Source organism: Dreissena polymorpha, chromosome 9, assembly GCF_020536995.1.
Source record: "Dreissena polymorpha isolate Duluth1 chromosome 9, UMN_Dpol_1.0, whole genome shotgun sequence".
Lineage (NCBI taxonomy): Eukaryota > Metazoa > Mollusca > Bivalvia > Myida > Dreissenidae > Dreissena > Dreissena polymorpha.
In genome coordinates, this window is record NC_068363.1 from 88,635,258 (window position 1) to 88,660,205 (window position 24,948).

A 24,948-nucleotide genomic window follows, 5' to 3' on the forward strand; every position below is an offset into this window, starting at 1 on the left:
TATTTGCGGATCGTCACCCTTAGTAACTTCCATCCAGACACTCTGGCCTTGATACAGACGTATAATGATTGTGTTGCTGCTCATAATTTCCATATCATGTCTTTGCGGCGTCGCATCAGATATGAGGTCGGCAACGCGGGCACTGTTGACCATAAGCGTCACGTGCGTCTCAGCATAACTATCGACAGACATTGAAAGAAGGTAGACCCCAGTAATTGGCACAGTGAAAATACCTGTTGCGATGTTGTAAGCATTTCCGTCGTTCAATACTGTTCTGTCCAATTTTATTACCTGTCCTAGCCCTATGTGATCAATTGAGCGACTAAGATAAGCGGAAAACGCAACATTTCCAGCCACAGACCTTGCCGTACGTTTTTCACTCGATGACGGTGTATATGCAGAGTCTTTCAATACTTCCAACAGACTCTTTTCCATTACTTTTATTTTGGTATCTAGATCACGAACTACTTCCTCAACTGCATACAAGCGCGTAAAGATAGGCTTTTCATCGGCTTTATTCCAAGCGTTTTTCGCTAGTGAATCAACGGTTTGTATTCCGGACATTCCTTCTACCAGACAAACCAAGAGCAAAGCGAACATCGCTTTTAATGTTAAGGCTTTCATTATGGCCTTTGTTGGTTACTATTTGAGTTCTTTGGGATCAGTATGTTTATATACTGTTTGATAATTAAAATCTTTTGAGCACGATAAATAAAACCATCACCTGCTTTTAAGATGCAACATTTTGCAAGATCGGTATGTGTTACACGAGGAATACTATCATCACCTGCTTTAAAGATACCACATTGGACAGTAAGTTTATCTGTTAATCAACAGTTGTAAGACACACAGCCACACACAGTAAACGGTCGAGCGACCTTTACAAAACAGGACACATGTGTTGGTTAAGGTGCCGATATTGATTGACAATAGCGTGTATCTTTAATTTTTAAGAGCTTTGTGTCTGTTCTAGGGTTAGAGTTAGGTTTATATCCAGACTATGGGCACGTTCTATAATTTATTTGTATTAAGTATTAAAACAAAAGTGATGTTATGCGTATCTCCAGTATCCTGTCTCTCATGCGATAAATCGCACAATTCAATGAGTATAATACTTAAATGCACGCATGTGGAGGCACTTAATACTCGTTCAATTTATAACGATTCCACTACAAATGCAACTTTATGTTAAGCTATCACATTAAAGGTAATTAAAGGTTAAGGCAAAACAACGGTGATTGTTTCAAAAGATACATTTTGTCATTGTGCATTTATAATTTAAAGCAACCTTTAAATAAAAAAACGGTTCTTATACTTGGTTTTTCAGTACAAACAATTGTGATTTAATCTATAATTCATATTCAACATTTTCAAGAGCATCGGTAACATCCCTGACAGAGACCGCAAACACACGATTTTAAGATCGCTAGACAATCGCATTCGTAACATAACGCGCGGTAAGCTCACGGTTAACAAAAGTTTGATATTTAAAAAACATCAAGTGCGCAATAAAAGACAGAACAAAGGTTTATTTGTAATAAAAGGCCAACGCCAAATGTGTAAATGTCGACCAGATTTTCTCGAAAAAAAAGTAAATGTCGACCAGATTTTCTCGTGAAAAAGTGTAAATGTCGACCAGATTTCTCGTCAAATGTGTAAATGTCGACCAGATTTTCTCGTAATAATGTGTAAATGTCGACCATATTTTCTCGTAAAATGTGTAAATGTCGACCAGATTTTTTCGTAAAATGTGTAAATGTCGACCAGATTTTCTCGTAAAAATGTGTAAATGTCGATCAGATTTTCTCGCCAAATGTGTAAATGTCGATCCAATTTTATCTTCAAATGCGTAAATGTCGACCAGTTTTATTAGCTAATTAATTAAAACAACGGAATCTTACAAAGACGGTTGAATGTAAAATAGGATATTTATGAATGCATGTTTCGCTGTATTTAACATTGATTTAAAAGGTTTGTATGTACCACGTCACAGGTACAATAATTGTTAAGGTTTTTCGGCAGCTCTGTGTGCTTCAATCAATAAATATATGCTTAAATCACACTGACAATAAAAATACATTTACTCAAGCAAACAATCATTAATCCATAGCTGTATAGAATACGTTTTGCAGATGTCACAAAATTATTCCTTCCGATAGTGTAGCGTTCTACTGACTGTGTAGGTCTATGAGTTTTACTTAACAGATAAATCGCGTTCTCAACGGCTAAGTAAATTCTGGATTGTTAATAAAATGACTTTAAGACAATAAACGTTCTCAAACTTCATATATATTCACTATTTTCGTTCACCTTCAACTTTAAATATTATACAATTAAAGTCGATATCACACGTTTGCAGGCACCCACTGGCTAACAAATTCTGCGTACTATTTACACTGATCCTTTTAAACAGATACAGATTGCTTCCAATGTATTAAAAATCTTCAATATATTTGACTGGTCAAAGACAGATCAATTTACAAAAATGCATTAATATAATATATGCTGATTACGTCTAAAATAGTTACTTTTTAAACTAGAATAATAGTAAAACTTTGAAGTGTTAAGATATTAACCATTTAAAAGTTATAATGTTCATTCAAAACCACGTACTCGAAATAATTTTAAGTTATTTCTGTTTTAAAAATGACGTGGATGTGGTCCCAATAGAAAAACTGAGTGAGACTGACTCGGAGCAAACAATCGGCTCCTTTTATACTCTGAGATGGGATTGACCAAAAATCTGTGGCGAAAAGTGGTCGAAAAATGGTCGAAATGTGGTCATTGACCAACTATTGGCCAATGACAAAGAATACATGGGCAAAAAGTTGTCAGTGACGAAACAACTGGTCAATGACGTCATTATTACTTAACTACATTCGAACGTCAACTTAACAACTGACTGAGTAAAACTGACAAATGACAGCCATCTTGGATTTTAAATAAGAATTAAACATACGCACAGTTAAATTATGACAATTTACAAGAGCGGTGCATAATACCGTGAAATGATGTGGGCGTTTTCTATTCATTGCCGACAACCTTGACTCGGAACAATTCAACCGTTTCGAACACAGGAAGTAAGATGGCTGACAGCTGACAAAAATGTGATTGCAAGCAAAGGATTTTCACAATTGCACAGGGATAATGGCATCTAATGAGGAAAGGATTAAACATATTAACAGACTAAGTAGGAATTGTTTACATGCAATGGGTATTACCAATCACCAATGTGAGTCAAAAGTTGAATAAATGCTTTAAGGATCAGTGCAATGAGATTTCGCGAGTCGTAATGTCACTTGCAATGGAAAAATCGGAACAAAAACAAGCCCAGGATAAAACACCAATGAAGTATAAAATTGTGCTAATAAAAAAATACAATTTGATGAGCATAGTTTATACTCAAACAACGCTGGACACGACTACTCGCGGTGGGTGCTTGTTTAAGATGACAAAACAACAACATTGAAAAGAATCCGGGTCCGTTCGCCCTAATTTCTGTTCGCCCTAAATCATGTTCGCCCTGGGTCCGTTCGCCCTAAATTTTATTATCAAAGCAGGGAAGCAATAAATATAACGAAATTTGTTATCTTTTAAACATTTTAATATATAAATGACAACTTAAGCTACAAACTTGCCAACATGTGTGAAAAATCAAGACGGCGCTCTTTAACGTGTAAGCGTGTTTGTAACAAAGCCGTCAAAGGCCAGTAATTTTCTCTAATTGTTTATTATATTATTAATGAAAACTTCATGTTACCTTCATGCCCGGGCATGAGACTGTTCCTTGATACGCTGTTTGACCTATAACAAAACATAAATACGATAATGCTTTACTGGGAATTATGCATGTGCGTAAAGTGTCGTCCCAGATTAGCCTGTGCAGTTCGCACGGGCTAATCAGGGACTGCACTTTCCGCCTTAACTTAACTGGAGACATCTTTTAAACGAAAAATTCCATAAAAGCTGAAATTGTCGTCCCATGTTTTAATGAATAATTTAAATATGTTAAACATTACGTTTCATTTACAATAACTTACAATGGTGGAAGACTTCGCTCGAAGAGGAAGCTTCGGGTGAGCTGGGTGCACGTGTGCATTGGAGCATAGACGGAAGTCACTGCCTTTCTGTAGGACTGTCGCGTGACAACGCATTTTTTTACTTCACACGCTACACCGCCAGAATGTGGAGCTCTTGTTAGCATTCTGGAAATATGTGTATTATCTTACATGGCAATCGAGTATAATATAGTTAAGCACATTTTATGAAATTCATAATCATTAATGAAGCGTTCTCGTAAATTGAGTCGCCCATCGATTGTTGGTCAGTGTTGGTGAGTGCTCTTTCATCTTCATCCGCATCGGTGTCGGTGATTTCTGGCCAGTTTCTTTCCTCTAACTGTTTGCATATGAAATGCAAACCATCATTCCGTTGGGCCTGATGATAGGCCTCATTGCGGAAGAGAAACATATCACCGAAGACGTTATTTATCATATAATTATATCGGTCTGTTTTTGGTTTGCTTATACAATAAATAACACTGTATTATGTGAACTGGGAATAAGACATCAAACTGGGAATGGACATCATTTTGGTGATTTTCTCAAACAAAACTATTCATTTCATGATCAAAACATATTTTTGTAATATATTATCTATAATTTAAGCTTAATAAGAAATTTATAATGACTTTTTCATTAACAGTGAATGAATTTGTATCATTTAAAGTGTATTTTTACATGCGCGGCATGGACACAGTTTCATTTCATGAGGATTTTTTTTTAATTAATAAAAAATCCAGTTTTGAAGTAAAATCAATTTAAATGATGCTATTATATATGCAAGTATATGTTTTAATTATAACTTGTAAAACTGGATAAATGCAACATATAAAACTGCATATTATGCACTTTTGATAAAACACAATTTATTCCCAAATTGATGTCTTATTCCCAATTCACATAATACAGTGTTAAATGGTCTTTTTAATTGAAAAGGCGGACGAAATCGAGTAAGGTTATAATTTAAATTGACATTTTATCTCTCCGTTTGGAGACCGTTTACATAATTTACGAAATTGGCCTTTAAGTTGCGCTGCTTACCATTTTAATATTTATATAATTAAATAATAATAATCTTATACCTTAATGTATTTATTATAATTAAACATTTTCTTTGAGGCCAATTTCTACACAATTTAAAATAAACTGCTCTGTTTCATTTACATAATTTATGTTTATTTACTTAATCATACGCTAATAATCATATTAAAGATAATTTCTAAAAAAATAATAATAACAGTTCTGTTTTATAAACATTATTTATGCATGCATCAATATTTAGTATACTCTTTAGGATAATAGTTTCAACTTAATAATCATATTCTACATAACTTATTTCTATATGATTTAGTAATTGTTCTCAATGTTAACTAAATTAGGTTAAAACGACACTCAATCTAATTTAGTAATTACCCAATTATCTCCCCTGAATACTCTCCGCGTCCGCCATTACACTGCTGCCAAACAACCGGTAACATATATAAGAGAGCACCGATTATTCAACGGGTGAATTTCTTTCTTTTGGTAAAACTTGTTTGTTTGTCATGCAAATTGTATGAAATAAAGTTTTTCTGCTAGAGGAGATGTTAAGTTAGTGTTATAACAGAAAAATGTTTGAAAAACGTGCATTTTTTAGGTATTTGTCTAGGAAAATAAACACGTTAACACTTTAAAAAAAACATTTAATTAAACTAAATGCAATATTTATCATTTGATTATATGCATCAATCTTAAAATCGCGTAATCCTTTGCATTCCAGTGTTGAATTGCCCGTTCGTTCTGCATAATCCGATTATCTCGTTTTGATCAGATATTATCCAGACTTAACTAACAACATGGCGTCATCCCGGGGTGTCATAAACCACACTGGGTGGCAGATGACAGTCTGGTCATTAAACACAATTGATGATGCCACCATGTCTTCTCTTTCTGGTAGTATTAAGCAGTCATTTGGTTTAATATTTTACCTCCGACATACTTAACAGTTGCGTTCATTAGATATGCTACATATTGTACAAATTAAAAGTTATGTCCAATATAGAATATCAGAAATTGTACACCGTAAAGATATTAGCCCGTTTAATCCCTGGTTTAATTTATGAAAAAAGTATTTGATAATTATAATATTTACCTAAAAACATAACATTTAACGTATTTAGCGGGTATCGGTTAATTAAAACTACGTCATTTCGTATGAAGATTTAATGTTACGGCAATGCACGAACGACATCATTAAACAAGAAATTACATTTGACACGAACGGGGGTAAATATTGTTTAAAAAAAATATTAATATAAATATATGTGTGTTAAAATGTTAGATATTTGCCACTCATACTCACTAGTAACGAGTTTTCAATATACATGAATACACAGTTCAAATGGAATCATGTAAAGTTGTGTTTTTCAGTTGTATGTTTATATTCCTCAATAGCGTCGTTCTTTGTACAAAACCCATCAAATTAAAATTACATGTTAATACTGTCATGCACTTCGCTTTTAATAGGGCTTTGTAGTACGTTTATTTTCAATGCACCCCTTATACTTTCTATTACTCACGTGTTTATCACAATAACGTACTCATGCCATTCATAATTATATTTTTATAATTAGATGTATTACTATTGTAATTTATTGAAGCTTTTCTGCAAAAAATATTACGGCTTATGCATAGAGCTCTTTGTTGTGTCAAATTGTCGGCCTTTCAGTCTTCAGATAATCTTTAATTTGATGCTTATGCCGCGTTTTTAAAGTTGCAAATAAATGTATTAATAAATTCGTTTGGCGCTTAATAATATATTTTTGAAATATTATTTAGGTGTTTTTTTCGGAGTTTTTTTTGTGTGGATTAATTGACTAAACATTTGGTGTCGTTATCCATATGTTTTGCGTTACTTCAAAGACCTATAAAATACATTTTTTAGTATTTTTTAGCTTTATAGCTGTTAAATGATTCACAGATGAAAATATAGATATATCACATAGATCACATTCTCTTCATCTTCCGAATAATCACATAAAAGATCGTCAAGATCAATATCACTCTCTCATAATAAAAAGCTCGTTTTTTAACGTGACAAAATTCCATAATTAAATATAAATCCAAACCACAATTTTTTATCTTTGATATCAGTTAGAACAAGAAAAATAAAGGAAGGCGTATCAAAAATATCATACTTAATAAAATATGTTATGATTTTGGAATGTAGATTTTTACCACATGAGACCAATTACAAACAATTAGCGGTAATTAATTGCGCGAGAATCTTTAATAAGTATTAATTAAAATATAAATTGCTTGATGTTGCGGCTATTAAAATCAACACAACAATACATGCGTGAATTGTTTGTGAAACGTTAAAAGAAACAAGTCTAATCAAAGACATAGTATGAGCGACTGAACCGGCAAATTTTCGCCGATGATTACCACTTGATTACAGATATAAAAAAAACAAATACACGAAAGCATTTTAAACATTTCATTTGTAACAATCAATCTCAACTTCAAACAATCATTCAAACAACAAAAATGTGATAATCGCCTCACAATAATTCATTAAGTAATTTATTTATCCGACAACGGTTAAGCGGGTATTCTCTACGTTTTTGGCTTTTGGAATCGCAGTCTCGCACCAGTTAGCAGCAGTGTAATGGCGGACAGTCACGTGACTGACAATATGGCGGCGGTCAATTTATCGATTATGGAACGGTCTATTAACACAGACCATTATCTCTTTAATCTCTTAATTAATCGGCAACGATCAATAAAGGCCAGTTGCTACTTCACACAGCGCAATACACGCGAGAATTATTGGAAATTGATCAGTTTAGTAAATTGAATATTGATGATGTTTTAATTGAGATTTAATGATGTTTATATGAATTTTAAATTTATTTGCCTATGCAGGGATCGACAAGATTACAAGAATGTAGATAATCCGACAGACGGTGGTTATATATTGCTGAATGAAAGAACCATAAACAACGCAAGAAGTAGTCCAACTTGTTGACGCTCTCAAATATTAAGCTACTTTTTATGTAGGTAATATTTGGAGCTAACCCGTTCCAAAGAATTTAGCCCATATAAAAAGTATCTCTAAATTCTTTGCGCGTCTTATAAATTAGACTACGCAAGAAGTTACACTCAAAATCTCATAATCTTAATGATTATAATACACATATTAATGTACAAATGATTTATAAATTTAATATATACAGCTTATATATAAAACAATAAATGATGCACTTTATATTGTGTACATTGTGTTCATACCCCGATATGGAAATGATGATATAGGGCGAACGAACCCAGGGCGAACGGACCCAGGGCGAACGTGTAACTAGGGCGAACGGACCCGATACCCATTAAAAAGGTAAGACCTATTACAACATGCATCTTCAAAGTCATTTAGAAATGCTGGGGCATTTCAATATCATCTATTTGTTTCAGCATTCAGAAATTTCTAGGATATGAATGTGCAGCCATACAAATACACTTTACGCAATATGTAAAGTAATTTAGATACTGTTCTATGCATAAATATACCAAATGTAATTCTCCCAATACAAAACTATCATTCAGTTATTTCCATCAAGAAAATATCTGAAATGTTAAATTTGAAGTTGTTCAAGAATATCTAAGAATTCTTTACCGTATCCATAAGTCATAAAAGGTTCGCCAATTACCAAAAAAAGAATTACTAATTATTTGAACAACATACAACATTTCTCTAAGATTAAATAGCGAGTATGGATGGTTTGGCCTGAGCAGCAAGCTTTCCTTTTGCTTTCCTCAATTGTAATTTTCTTGTGAAAATAGTTTTATGTATAAAACAACCCTGTCCAACGATAGTAGCAGTACCGCTGAGGTCCGAATAAGAAAAACTATGGCGACCGCAGCGATGGCCAGACTGAGCAGGTTGTAGACAAGCACTTCCATCTGCTTCCACACCAAGTACAGGCTCTACAAGTCCCTCGTAGTCTCCCTCCTACTCTACGGCTGCGAGACCTGGACGCTTCAAGCAGACACAGGACGCAGGGTGAAGACATTTAAACATAAATGCCTCCGAAGACTGCTCCGCATCTCCTATACGGCGCACAAGACCAACGAGTACGTCCGGAACATGACTGCAATACTTGCTGGTCCACAATAGCCCCTATTGGCGACCGTCAAACGACGAAAGTTGGCTTGATTTGGACACGTCACCAGACAAGACTCGCTGTGCAAGACTGTTCTCCATGGCACGCTAGAGTGAGGTCGACGCGTCGAGGCCGTGAGAAGAAAAGATGGATGGATAATGTAAAAGAGTTTGTCTGGTGACCTGCGGAGATAGTGGCCAATAGGGTTGGGGTGGGGCCGGGTCAGACATTTTCACTTATTTTTTCATTTCTGCACCGATTTACTTCAAATTGATACTGAATATCTCTTATGACAATACGGTCAATATCAACTATGCATGGCCCCATAGCCAACCCTTGGGCGCCCCGCCCACATAGTCCACGCCCACTCAAAATTTTGCTTTAACATAACTTCTTCATTTATTCGGCAATTGACTTCAAATAATACTGAACATCTCTTATGACAACACGGTCTATCTCGACCATCCTTTTCCACAATACCAACCCAAGGGCCATTGATAAAGGTAAAGGCAGCTTGGTTTCCGTCCTCTTTAAAATTTATCGAGAGGTCCACGGGTACTATTTCCCCGTACCCCCAAATTTTTTTCCTACCCAAATTTTTCTTCGTACCCAAATTTTGTTTGGTACCCCAATTGCCCCGTATTGCAATATTATTGTTCGTGCCCAAAATTGTTCGTACCCAATTTATTTTCGTACCCATTTTTTTTCGTACCATATATTTTTTCAAACCCAAATTGTGTATCGTACCCAAAATTGTTTTCGTACCCAATTTTTTTCGTACCCATTTTTTTTTCATACCCAATTTTTTTTTCGTACCCAAATTGTTTCGTACCCAATTTTTTTTTCGTACCCACATTTTGTTCGCACCCATTTTTGTTCGTACCAAAATATGTTTTCGTACCCAAATGTTTTGTCTTACCCATTTTTTTCGTAGTTAAATTTTTTTTTGTTCTAGCATAACTTCATTTATTCACCAATTGACTTAAAATTAATACTGAACATCTTTTATGACAACGCGGTCTATCTCGACCATCCATGTCCACATTACCCACCCAATGGACCCGCCCACATAGGCCACACCCACCCAAAATTGCCTTTTACTATAACTTCTTCATTTCTACACCTGTTCACTTCAATTTGATACTTAACTTCTCTTATGACAATACGGTCAATCTCAACTATGCATGGCCCCATTACCAACCCTGGGGCGCCCCGCCCACATAGACCACGCACATCCAAATTTTTGTTTTCACATAATTTCTTCATTTATTCACCAATTGACTTCAAATTAATACTGAACATCTCTTATGACAACACGGTCTATCTCGGCCATCCATGTCCACATTACCTACCCCGGGGCCCCACCAACATAGGCCTTGCCCACCCAAAATTGCCTTTTTATATAACATCTATGCGGCGTGGGGATACGCGTCGGCCTTTGCCGCGCCATTTCTTGTTTTAGAATGTTTTAACTAAATGAAGGTTTCATTATTTCGTTTGAACCCCCAACTATTTACGCAAAACACTCAAATACTCTTCACATGCACACTCGATTAGAGGAGCCATGTAGTGCTTACTTTGTATTTATTGCGAAGTATGTGCGGTTTCCTTCATGCACATACGATCATGTGATTTGTTTGATGTAGATTAAGGATTTATGGCTGCATCTCCACAAATAACCACACGTATCACCTGCAAATAATTATTTTACTGGGTAGATATGCGCATATGGACTTATTCGGTTGATAAAATATTGTTTGTTGAACGTTTGAAGCCAATTTTACGCATTTCAGTTCACACTGCTGTACATTAAAATGATGCGTATCTAAATTACGATGTGTGAAAAACATAAAATGGATTGAGATAATGAAATACATTGCTGAAACTGATCTTTATCTCGCAGAGATGACACGTCCAGGTTTTAAACACTTCTCTGTTGAAATATAATTAATTCTGGTCATATTTATAAATCTTAATTAAAGCCGACAGCCATTTCCCTTTTATTGACACACAAGCACGAGCGGTGAACTTAAACTTGATAAATTGCATTGCATACCGTTACCTAGTTGTTGTTGATACTATCCAGGTTTTTCTTTGATAGTTTATGTTTTAATGCGGTAGACATCACAGACAATACTTTAGCAACTCGAAATCGAACCTATGGTCATTTGGTCCCGCGAAAAAATTAATTTCGTAGGAGTGTGAGTCATTTCAGCGTTGAATTGTTATTGCATGCCTATTATCAGCGAATGTTCAAGCTTTAAATATAAACTGTTTTTGTTTTAACATAGAGCGGTCAATAGTTTCACTAAAAACGGATTAGGAAATTTTATCCTGTACGTTTCAATCATGCACTCAATGGAAATTCGTTGGTTCATTTCAATCGTGGATGTAGCAAGTCAAAATCGAACCTATGGGCATTTGGTCCCGCGATTAACTTGACTGTGTAAGAGTATGAATATTGCAACTGAGCAGCGAGTATTTGTGTTATAACCAAAGCCGGGACTTGCACCCAGATTTCTTCTCCCTCGAAGAAGGAAAAGCGTTCTGCTTTGAACTACTGTGGTTGTGTTAACACGTTTCATACAAGCTACATGATCAAGAGGTGTCACTCAACGTTTTATACGGGCTTGTGACCGTTCTTTTCACAGCAAAATGAAAAGAGCCGCTTTACCACCTTGCAATATGCAATACGGACTAGCATACTAGCAAACAATATAGCCTTTACTTTTGCCATGCATTAACGAAGAAACATTGGCCTTTCGGCGATGGCTAAACCTCAGAAATCCCATTTAAATAGATATTTTTTTCACATCTTGCAGAAATGTTCTGTTGCATAATTTCTCAAAATATCCTAAATCAGATAATATACAATAACATGTGGACATCTGTTCCAGTATCTTGCAAGACGAATAACTATTTGTGGAGCTGTAACATAGCACAACCTTAGATATGTTACTGCCTTTCAACTGTGTTATTTTATCAAATATATTTCATTGATCAGACACGACAGATTTTCATTTCAACTTCACGTGAACAAAACACGTTCGTATCAAACTGCAAAATCGCATTGTAGTGTTTGCAGACCAGCTGCTGCTGAGAATTTTCTTCTACTATACGAATGTGCCTACATATCTGTTACATCAATGCATCATATACTAGTATTTTATCTTACAACCAAACCATAGCATTGAAGTAATACTGCTTTTCAAACAGCGCTTGTTAATATCAACCTAGGTAGCAAACTATGCGATCGAGTGTAGATTTGGCCAAGAGGCAAAAGTAGTTAATATCGCAAACTGTTATGTATATAGATTTTTTTCATCCATATTTTGTATTATGTGTGAAACAAAACTGCAAACTACTGTGTACACTCGAAAGCTTACAAACGAGATGATTGACCAGCGCTTGTCAATATCAACTCAAGTAGCTAACTATGCGATCGATTGTAGATTATATAGTGTGTTTTGTTCGTATATTCTACAAGCGCAATATAAAGCCTAAATACTGTTGAACGTTTGTGTTAATGTGTCTCACTGAAAGACAAGTAATACCAATAACGAGCCGTTGTACAAAATGTGTATGCAGTCAAAAGCGAGTAACTGCTTTGAGTTTACGAGTCACTGCTTGCTAGTTGCAACGCAAGTAGTTTATTTCGTGCAATTAATGTTCAACGCAACACTTAGTAGCATAGTTTGTGGCCGTATGGCAAAAATCGATTGTATTCCTTAAATAAGGATAGGATGATGAATATTGCTATTGAGCAGCGAGTAGTATTCGTGTTATAACCAAAGCCGGGACTTGCACCCAGATTTCTTCTCCCTCGAAGAAGGAAAAGCGTTCTGCTTTGAACTACTTTGGTTTTGTAAACACGTTTCATACAAGCTGCAGAGTGTAGTTTTGCTATGATTTGTGTACTGACTCGTGACCGTTTCTCCTATTTGAGTACAAGAAATGTCGCTTTACCACTAAATGTTTGTTTAACTTACTGTCGTTTCAAAATGGGAACATTCGTATTGTTCTGTACAAACATTTGAGTTGTTGAGTTTCGAATACGGCTGTATTGTAGCGAAACGTTTCAGATCGGGATAAAACTACATGCAACTTTTAACGCAAAATTGCTTTGCACAATTTCAAACTTCATGATCATACATCGAAAGTTATGAAACTGCGTATATAGTTTTTATTTATTTTGCTAGCGAAATTTTAACATTTCATTGAATAACGCAAGTTTATGGCCATGTGGTGAATGTCATGAAAGTCGCTTAAACTGATGTATATACTTTTTCATCATATCATCTCAAATGGAAAGTCAAAATAATCCCTAAACGTCATTTATGTAGTGTGTTTTGTTCGTATATTCTACAAGCGCAATATAAAGCCTAAATACTGTTGAACGTTTATGTTAATGTGCCTCACTGAAAGACAAGTTATACCAATAACGAACCGTTGTACAAAATGTGTATGCAGTCAAAAGCGAGTAACTGCTTTACGTTTACGAGTCACTCAATGTAAGTCTCAACACGAGTAGTTCGTAAGGCGCAATTAATGTTCAACACAACATTGAGTAGCATAGTTTGTTGCCATATGGAAAATATCTTATATCGGTTAGTCATTCATATAGTTTTTTTTTATCATTTTACCTCAAATTCAAGTTTGAAAGTTTTTTGCTTTGTACGTTTGCAAGCTAGTGGTGTCACTCGGCGTTTTTACGGACTTGTGACCGTTCCTCTTGTCTGAGTACAAGAGAAGTCGCCTTCCCACCCCAGCCCTAGCAGACTTAAACCTAACAATTTGAACAATGCGTGTTATCAACCGGTTGGTAGCCTTATCAAATGCCATCGCGTCCTCGGACTCGCATCGACCCACGTCAGGTTCTAAAGCTTGCGGGCAATAATGAGTGTCCCTCGCGATAGATTGAGGAGCCTTGCCAGAGTATAACGACAGCATGGATAACACATGTTAGAACCGAAAACCGAGGCGTTTCCCCTCAAGTGCTATCGGTTCGCTTCGCAACTTGTGGAGTCGGTCTATTGACACCTACATACCTCGGTCGCCCATACTCAGTCAATTAACCGCTGTTGTCTTTCTGCTTGCCAAATAGCAGTCAAAACAACCTTACAGTGATCTAGCCAGATTGGAAACTACGAGCGAAAACTAACTCGCCCAAGCGAGTGACCCGCTCCCGATTCGAGCAAAACCTCACCTAAGCACTATCGACCCAAAAAACGCCAGTAACACTGCTCCGTTACTAGGGAGCCTTGCTAGTCAACACAAGTAATTTGCAATCCTGGCTAGAGCAATGAGTATATTCGGACTGGTGTACCACCATGTGATTGTCTGCGTCTAAATTGTTGGTATTTGATACTTAGAGTCTCTTGTGCCAAAGTAGAGACTGAATATTTGTTTTATAAATCAAGCAATCATTTACTGGTTGGGAGTTCTAACAGTGCGTCAAAATAAGCACCGTGAAAACATTTTAGCACCGAAATACCGAGGTGTTTACCCCCAAGTGCTATCAGTGCGCTTCACACTTGTGGAGTCTTAAACCCCTCGGCCGCCCAAACACAGTTAATGACTGTTAATGTTTATTTTTTGTTTGATTTTGGTATTGCATAGTTTAAACACAAACACATACATCAATACATCAATATTGCTGGCCAGCACAATAAAACAAGGAAAAAAAAGGTAGGAGAACAATCTCCTTTATTTTTCATGTAAAAACATAAACATAAACATACACACTGTCAACACTTGCCACTTGCAACACCGAGTTCGTTTCAGTGCAGAATGTACACATTTTTCGATCGACACACATTCGCAATGTTACATGGATTCACAAAGTTACATGGATTCACAAAGTTGCACTGATGTCCATACACGGGCCAATGTTCAAGTTATCGGTGCGATGGACCCACGGTTTTGTCGCAGCTATACGCCACACGTATGTATTGACTACTCGGTGTCCACATCAAGGTTTGCAAATTGGCACTGAAAATAGAAAAGCAAATTGTGTTAAACAGTAAACGATGAAAGTAAACAGCCTGAAATGTTAAAAAGCATGCATGTGTAATATACCATGTATCAAATGAAAACGTAAACACAAAGTTCTAAAAAAAAACACACAACTCTACCAACTGTTTGACTGATACTTACTTTTTTGTATTGTGTTGCATGTTCAGGCGCCTTTCTGTCACTGCTCGTCTAGCAGTAGAGCTGAAATGAAATAGAAAGCATGATCAGAAACTTTCATTGTGATTGTACAACTTACAATTTATGTGCACAATTTTGCATTTAGGTATAACATACAGTAAAACAATTTCAATCAATTGTTCAACTAATACTCACTTTTTTGTTGTGTTGTTTCCACAAAGGCGCCTTGTTGTCACTGCTCGCCTGGTAGTAAAGCTGACTCGTCTAGTAGTTGATAACACTCGTCAAGCAGTAAAGCTGAAATGAAATCGAAAGCATGATCAGAAACTTTTGAATGTGTTTGTACAACTTACAATTTATAAACACAATATTGAACTGTAACAGTAAACATGAAACAGATAACAATTTTACTTACCTATGTTGTCTTCGCTGAAATACAAAAGTCATGTTCATAGCAATCATAGCATATTAACACACGATGAATACAACTCAAAACTTTTAGTAAGAAACTCAGTACTTACTTTGTATCTTGTATCCAATCCCTCTGCTGGCAATCTTCTTCAGTCCACAATCTAGCTGAAATCAAGACTCAATGCATACATGTAAATTTTGCCAAATAACAAACAAAACTGTGAACCAAAACTTTAACTAAACAAAACTAACTTTTCAACTGTTATGGTACTCACCTCTGGCAACTGAAATCATACAGACATTTTGCATAGCACAATACATTTTTAGTTTGAAGATAAGAATGATTTATGAACATTTTACTTACACAAAGCATAAATATAAAAGACATGCTATGATGAAAAAAACAATATGTATACAAAATTATACATAAAGAAACACACTATACTTACCATTGCTGACCTGAAATTGAAAAAAGCACATTTTGTATAGCAGAATACAAGTCATCAAAACAGTTCAATATGAAAATTAAAGAAAGTTAGTGTACTTACCACTGGCTACTGAAATGAAAAACAGACATTTTGCATAGCAGTATACAAGTCATCAAAACAGTTCAATATGAAATTATAGAAAGTATGTGTACTTACCACAGCCATACTGAAATGAAAAAAAACATTAAGCATTGCATAGCAGTATACACATCATCAAAACAGTTCAATATGAAAATTAAAGAAGGCAATTGTACTTACCAACAGGCTACTGAAAAAATACATTAAGCATTGCATAGTAGAATACAAGTCATCAAAACAGTTCAATATGAAATTATAGAAAGTTTGTGTACTTACCACAGCCATACTGAAATGAAAAAGAAACACATTTTACAATGCAGTATACAAGTCATCAAAACAGTTCAATATGAAAATTAAAGAAAGTTAGTGTACTTACCACAGGCAACTGAAATGAAAAAAACACATTTTGTATAGCAGAATACAAGTCATCAAAACAGTTCAATATGAAAATTAAAGAAAGTTAGTGTACTTACCACAGGATACTGAAATGAAAAACAGACATTTTACAATGCAGAATACAGGTCATAAAAACAGTTCAATATTAAATTATAGAAAGTTTGTGTACTTACCACAGCCATACTGGAATGAAAAAAAAACATTTAGCAATGCACAATAATCAAGACTTACCTAGCTGATCTTGAATCATTCTCTGTTTCTCAACTTCTCAGTTGTCCAAAAGTCTGCTCTGTAACGACCCACCATTCCAATCTGAAAAATAGTTAAGCATAACAAAGCACAAAACAAACCAAAAGAATAGTTTACTTACCTCATATTTTGTGCAGGTTTTCAACAGCCAATTTTCTTCTTGAAACCTGTATTCGTCTCTTTTTTGACCCACTGTGGAACAGTCACAGCAATGTAAGTCTGAAACATAGAAGGGCATAACAACATAACATACAAACCAGTATATTTGTTTTGACTTACCTCGTGGCTAGAGTCGAGACACAGCTGCTGAATTTCTTTTCTGTCACAAGCTGTCAAAACATCTCTGCAACATCTCTGCAATTGAAACCTTCAAACAGAGTAAAACAGAGAAACATTTTGTATACAATATAGTAAACACTTACCTTGTTATAGGCCTGAGTTGCAGCAGTGATTCTTTCTTGAAATCTTCTTCTTTTGCATCACTGCATGAGAGACCTGAAAAATAGCATGCAGTGCAAAACACATGAGTTAAATTAAACCAAAATTTTGTTTCTACTTACCTTGCTTCTGTAGAGTTGAATCACAGTAGTAGAATTCCTTCTTCAAACACATTTTTCTGTCTACACCAGAAACTTGAATCTGAAACAGAAAAAAGCATCACATCAAATTGTACAACTCAAGTGCATTCATTCAATGCTTACCTACTTTCTGTTGAGTTGTTTCACAGCAGCTGAAATCCTTATTCACTGTTGGCACTGCTATGAGACCATTTCTGCATGTGAAATCTGAAACAGAGCAAAGCAAAGTATGCATGGTAAAAATCAAACAAACAATTGTAACACTTACCCTGTTTGCAAGTCCCATTCACTTTCTCAGCAATGTTCCTCTTCTTGAATCGTCTTCGTCGCTGACTACAAGTACACCTGAAACATAGCATGCACAAAACATACCATATAAAAACAAAATACAAGTGTTCATACTAAAATGAAACACACTTACCTTTCTGCTTTGCTCAGCTCTGTTCGACTGTCAACTCTTCATGTCATGTCGTATCTGAAACGAACTAAATCAAAACATGCATAGCACACTATCATTGATAAAATATTGAAACAATTGTATGCTTCATAGCTGTGTTTTTTCCACTTTACATCACAGACAACTGGCGATCACAAAAGTAAAGACATTTTTGTTCGACTCAAACATTAAGCTCACATTCACAAACACCGACCGACAGAGTTTTGTATAGAGTGCTAATACCTAAAACTGTACAAAAAGAATCGACATCAGTTTTCATTCATCATCGTTTATTGAGACAAATTAATACTACAATACTTACCACAGCTCCCTGAAATGAAATAGAAATGTTAACAGCATGCAAACAAATGTTAACCAATATCAAATCATCTATAGTAAATATCAACAAAAGCATTTTGATACACATAGTAAGTGTTCACCATCATAGTACATCATCAGTTAGTTCGACATCCCACGGTTGCTCAAGTGTAAGTACTGGCTAGCATTTACCCTTTTCAGTAAACCGTCACACATCAGCATTTTTAGACACAAGTACTGATAGATTCTACCCTTGCTATCATCTTTCACAGACTTCTATGAGTACACAACTGAAAAATATAAAACGTTTGTACTCACTGTTTGGCAGATCCAAGAAACACGTCTGTTCTGCTTGCCATCTGGACATCAACTGAAACAAAACATCTGGAAACACACATACATGTAAAACGTTTTTGAACATAAACCAACACAGATCAAACTTGAATTATCCATCTGTACATGACACACATAAAAAATAGCATAAGTTTACCATCACATTACAGCAGTACAAATTAAAACAAAAAATTGATCGACTTACCTTGCTTCTGTAGAGTTGAGTAACAGACGTGGAAATCTTCTTCCATGTGTAAACCAGTGACTCGAATCTGAAATAAAGTAAAGAACACATTGTACAATTCAAATCAATGAATTAAAACTTACCTTACTTTTGATGAATTGTGTTTCAGCAGTTGAGATCCTGTTTAATTTCTGCATGTGAAATCTGAAACAGAGCAAAGCACGCATGTTACAAATTAAACAAACACAAGTGTTACACTTACCCTGTTTGCAAGTCCCAATCACTGTCTCAACAATGTTCCTCTTCTTGATTCGTCTTCGTCGCTGTCAGCAAGTACACCTGAAACATAAAAGCATGCACAAAACATCCCATATAACAACTATTTTGTACTTACCATATGACTGCTTTTCTGTTCAGGTCAGCTTGAAAACCCATCACTGCCATCAGCATCTGAAAAATAGTACATCACAAACAAACAAACAAACATAAGATATCATAAAAACAGTTTAACACAACAGATATGAGAGCTCTCGCAACCACGTCTGTTCTGTTCGACTGTCCAAAAGCAAGTGACAGTACTTCAATTCACTAACATTGAGAAATTCTAAACTTACCTTCAAGGCTTGTTGAGTAGCTCCAAAAACAAGACTGCTTGGCTCCACTGTTCACTCCAACTGTCATATCATCACTGGATAAGCACTCCTGAAATGTATTAAAACAAAACATGCATAGAACAAACATTCAGTCAAAAGTACTTACCTTTCACTTTGTCACTGCCCTGTGCTCAACTCCAGTCAGCATGACATCTCTGCTTGAAAGTCTGAAACATATAAAAACATGCAATGCAAAACAAACATAGTTACTTACCTTCTAGCATATTGTTGGAGCTCCAGAAAACACGACTGTTCACTCCAGCTGCCAGACTTGAACTGCCAGCACACATCTGAAAATCTGAACAAAGCATTCATGTTCATACTTTACTAGCCGTACAATTAAAGTTACTGACATACTCATCATCCAAAATAGAGTACACGAAAAGCTAGCTAGGTTTACCTCTGTTCATGTGTTATACACCAAATGAAACCATGATGATAAAGTAACTCACTTTATCTCTTCTTTTGTCAAAATACAAGTGTTCATAGTGGAATGAAACAGACTTACCTTTTCATTTCCCAGCTCTGTTCAAATCATGTCAGGTTTTCATCTCATGTCAAATCTGAAACGAACTAAATCAAAACATGCATAGTATACAATCATTGATAAAATTTCGAAACATCTGTATGCTTCATAGCTCTGTGTATTTTCACTTTACAGATCACGGACAGCTGGCGACCACAAAAGCGAAAACATTTTTGTACTACTCAAACATTGCTGTATTAAGCTCACACTCATGAACACCAACCGACAGAGTTGCTATAGACTTATAATCCCTAAAACTGTACAATAAGAATCAAAAGCAGTTTTCAGTCATAATCTTTTATTGAATTCTATACATATGCACTACAATCTACAGTACTCACCACAGCACCCTGAAATGAAATAGAAATGTTACAGCATGCAAATACAATTTAAGCAATATCATATCATTCATCTAATATGTTTGCAATCATTGTTCAATCATATGTTCGTTTCCCCAAAGTAGCTCATGTTCTGTTCCACCATCATACACCATCATCGCGAATCACACATATCGACACTATATCAGTACTGAGTAGATTCTAATTTCTACCCAACGCATTACACTTCTATACAAGTAAACCTGTACAAAACGAATCAAAATCAGTTTTCATTCATCATGATTTATTGAAACAAATTTATACTACAATACTCACCACAGCCCCCTGAAATGGAATAGAAATGTTACAGCATGCAAATACAATTTAATCAATATCATACATATCAACAAAAGCGATTCAATACATTGTCATTTAATATTTTTGCAACATTTTTCCATCATATGTTCGCTTCCTCAAAATAGCTCAATGAATATTCTGTTCCACCATCATCCACTATTATCGCTCATCACAACATATCGACACTGTATCAGCACTGAGTAATTTCTACCCAACACATTACAACCATCATACATCATCACGCAACTTGTAAACAGTAAAACGAAAAAAATTTGTACTCACGTTTTTTGTAGACAGCAGCTCGATGAACACGTCCGCACAGCTCGACATCTGAACCTCAACTGACAGTCAATCGCTTGACACCACAACATAAATTTAATTATTCACAACAGTCAGGGCTTAAAAAAACACGTCCGATCAGTCCGATGTCAAAACTTAAAGTGAAGTCAAGTCGTTCAAAAAAATTAATGTAAGTCAAACATTTCATATATAACGCTCACAAAAGTTCGTTGTCAGTCAATACTAAACGTTCAAAAGTTAACATCGCATAAGAGTATGATTTCATTTCACAACTCAAGTCAAAGTCAAGTTGTTATCTCATAACAATAACCTAACACTACAGTCATCCAGTCATTCAACAACCTGAGTACCAAGTCGCTATTCTATAACGCGAAGTCAATTTTACTCTCAAAGTACAAGTCAGTAAAACTCAAAACTTTTCATCAATAGTCAGAGCTCACGAAAGTACGTCCGTCTTCGTCAACGTTCAAAAGTCAACTGAAACTTTTTAATCGTAAAAATATTTCAAAGTCAAATTTTTTTCAGAGCTCACAAAAACAAGTCTGTCTTTGTCAAAGACCATCAGTCAACTAAGATTCTGTCGTAGTAAAAAAAATTTAAAAGTCAAAACTTTTTTCAGAGCGCTTTAAAAACACGTCCGTATTGGTCAATGTCCAAGCCGCAACTGAGCGTTTTTTACCCGCGCAGTTCAAATTATAATTAGGTCACGACGTCGAGAGCTTCGAAAAACACGTCCGAACCCTTCAACGACCAAACGAAGAATGACAGAAAAGCACATGGAAAATGTTTATTCTTCATGATTTGAGTTACGATCGAATGTGTATTTGATGACAAATCTAAAAATCATACTTACCATGCAAAAATCCTACAAATATTGACTTTGTGATGATATTTTTTCATGACCATACAAGCCGAAATATTCACACTCACAGCTTAAATGGGCATAAAAATTGATAAGCACGAGTCCGTACAATCCATCCAGTATTTCCTTCGAGTTAAAGCAAATCCATGGTCTTTAGGTCTCAAATTTTGTTATGAGGCGTACTCAACGCAGATTTTTATAGTCAATGTTAAAACGACAAAAGGCGAGTATATAAAAAAATCTAGTCAAACATAGATTTACTAACCTATCATTCTGAAATAATCCTAGATCATATCAAATATGTGAGTAATCCATCAAAATATTTATTACTGAACATTTAACATCAGCACAAAATATTCCCGTATACCCATTTAGTTTTCTACATAGCCTGAACAATTCAATATTTATTTTCAATTCCGAGAACTCAAATGTTTTCATGACGTTCGACTGACGAAAGCAGCTCGATATGATTTCGCACTAACTTTATTAAAGAGCAACTATCGCGCTGTGATTTTTTCAACTGTGTTTTGTGATTTGTACTAGTACAACGAAGATATAGAAAATAAATATCAAACCACATATATCAAAATGTTCAGCACACTGGCGCCTACACAATGATATACAAATAGTATGGTTATGTGTACAATTGTTCTTGAAAATTTGAAATATCGAGAAAATTTGCGTTAAAATCAAAATTTCATAACTCGCGCGTTCGATTTTGTATACACAAATAGTACCAGTATGAGCGCATCGAAATTTCGGTTCATCTGGTGAAAATTTTATGGAATTTGGACAACTGGTTCTATAGATATTGCACTTAAACCACTGTCAAAGAAACACAATTTTCTATCGTCGATATGTAAACACCCCTTTAAGTTGAAAGATGAGTTTTATTGAAATGACGTCGTCGATTTGCACTGACAACGAAGGGTCAAAATTACGATTCATGAAATGTGTGTTTGTTGTGATATGGTTTTCTGCCCGTATAACTGCAGCGTTTTACAAAAACATCAAGTATGTTACACCAAAATGCACAGAAATAAATTCCCCATCGCATGATGCAAATATTACTGTATCATATTGCGAAATGAAAATCTTTTCTTCATATCAACCCAAGTTTTACCAATAAACAGAAATTTTGACATATATCCACTTATCTACTTGCAAAATATTTAAACTCTTATTGTTCCTGTTTATTTGCTGGTTATGATTGTGAAAATTTCATCGAAATGCGTTCACGCGTTAATGTGACAGTTAACATAAACCGCTTCGATACAAACACAGTTTTATCAACTATTCGCTATCTAACGACGTTCGGTTTAACTCGACTGAAAAGTTCAAAATTTCTATAAGCACGAATGCGTTTTCTCTCAGCAGTATTCTTGTAATTAGACCTATTGTGGAGTATCATACATCAAAATGTGCAGAACAGAATTCCCTATAGAATGATAGCAATTGTTGTGTACTTGTATTGAATGGGAATTTTTTTCCTTGTCAGCGAAGTGATTTTCATGCGAAAAACTAAGAATTTCTACTTAATGCGAATATGTTAGCAAAAAATGATCCCCACAAAACTTGTTGCTATTAACACGTTTCATATTAATGCGAAAATGTTATGTTGATCGGTCAAATGGTTGAAGAGAAAGCACGACCTTAACTTTTTCATAGAATGCATTTCGCTGCGTGTTTCAAGCAAAATGGTTTTCGGTCAATATTGAAGCCAATTTTCAACACACTATCAAGTATGTGGTATCAAAATGTGCAGAATTAAATTCTGTACAAGCAGATGTTCAAATCACCCCAATATCAATGAGTACAAAAAAGTTTTATATTCACCGTCCCGTTTTCAAATCAAACATCTGCGATTTTAACACACACGCATAAATGCTAGGGAAAATTTATCAGCGCATAATTTATAGCTAATATCGCACTGACCAAGATGATAAAAATCCCATGTTGTTATCTCAAGTGGTTGGGAAGATCCCCCGCTTTAAACTTTGTACGAAATCACTGTTCTATTCGCAGAGAGTTTTCGACGTTGAGTCAAAATGTAAAGTTAAAGACAGAAATGCGTTAAGTACGAAATCGTTATCGCACTGTATTTTTTGTGTGTTTAGAATTACAGTAAAGTGTCATATATAAAAATGCGTGGAATCGAATTTCCTACAAGCTAGTACCAAAATAACGATAAATGCTCATTACACAAAAAAGTTTTCTTGTTAGCGAATTTTGCAAAGTTGAATATCTGATACAATAAGTCGTGTGAGAACAATATAGGTGAAACAAAAATTGTAGCTATCATGCGGTTAAATATTGTGGTGAAAATTTCATCTGAATATCATGAGGCGTTCTCGAAAGAATTGAGTTAAACCGATGCATTTTAAACTCTTTTCCCTCGCTTGTTTACATGCATATGAATGACGTTGTAAAAATCTAAAGTTAAAGACAGAAATGCGTTTAGTACAAAATCGTTATATCGCTGTATTTTTTGTGTTTTTTAACATACGGTTAAGTGTAATACATCAAAATGCGTGGAATTGAATTTCCAACAGAATCATACCAAACTAAAGATGAATGCTCTTAACGCAAAAAAGTTTTCTTGTTAGCGAGTTTTGCAAAGTAAAATATCTGACACAATGAGTCGTGTGAGAACAATATAGGCGAAACAAAAAATGTAGCTATCATATGATAGAATATTATGGTGAAAATTTCATCTTAATATCATGAGACGTTTTCGAGCAAATTGAGTTAAACCGATGTAACTTAACATCTTGTTTCGTTTGTTTACATGGATAAAAGACGACGTTGTAAAAATCTAAAGTTAAAGACAGAAATGCGTTTAGTACGAAATCGTTATTGCACTGTATTGTTTGTGTGTTTAGACAGACGTTTAAGTGTAATACATCAAAATGCGTGGAATTGAATTTCCTACAAAATCATACCAAAATGAAGATAAATGCTCTTAACACGAAAAAGTTTTCTTCTTAGCGAATTTTGCAAAATTGAATATCTGACACAATGAGTCGTGTGAGAACAATATAGGCGAGACAAAAATTGTAGCTATCATATGATAGAATATTGTGGTGAACATTTCATCTGGATATTATGAG

The 24,948-nt window shown here is 35.1% G+C and overlaps 1 protein-coding gene and 1 long non-coding RNA gene across 11 annotated transcripts in view; both read right to left on the minus strand.

Moving 5' to 3' along the window:
• LOC127844949 (complement C1q-like protein 4) overlaps positions 1-664 on the minus strand; it is an 894-nt gene extending 230 nt beyond the window's left edge. Inside the window, exon 1 of the mRNA XM_052375513.1 lies at positions 1-664. This exon is cut by the window's left edge and continues 230 nt beyond it. Within this exon, the coding sequence (XP_052231473.1) occupies positions 1-624 (624 nt within the window). The 5' untranslated portion in view covers positions 625-664.
• A 14,110-nt stretch (positions 665-14,774) lies between these two features.
• On the minus strand, positions 14,775-21,746 carry LOC127845848 (uncharacterized). Of its 10 annotated transcripts, none has more exons than XR_008033434.1 (7): positions 19,985-21,746; positions 19,691-19,774; positions 19,438-19,525; positions 17,821-19,273; positions 15,548-17,613; positions 15,356-15,415; positions 14,775-15,190 (listed from the first exon to the last, which is right to left on the minus strand). It is a non-coding gene; the product is annotated as an uncharacterized LOC127845848 (long non-coding RNA). The 10 variants fall into 10 exon arrangements; XR_008033435.1 differs by having other exon boundaries at positions 17,821-19,162; positions 19,985-21,745; XR_008033433.1 differs by lacking the exon at positions 19,985-21,746 and having other exon boundaries at positions 17,821-18,690; positions 18,845-18,911; positions 19,086-19,273; positions 19,438-19,962.
• Positions 21,747-24,948: the final 3,202 nt, after the last annotated feature.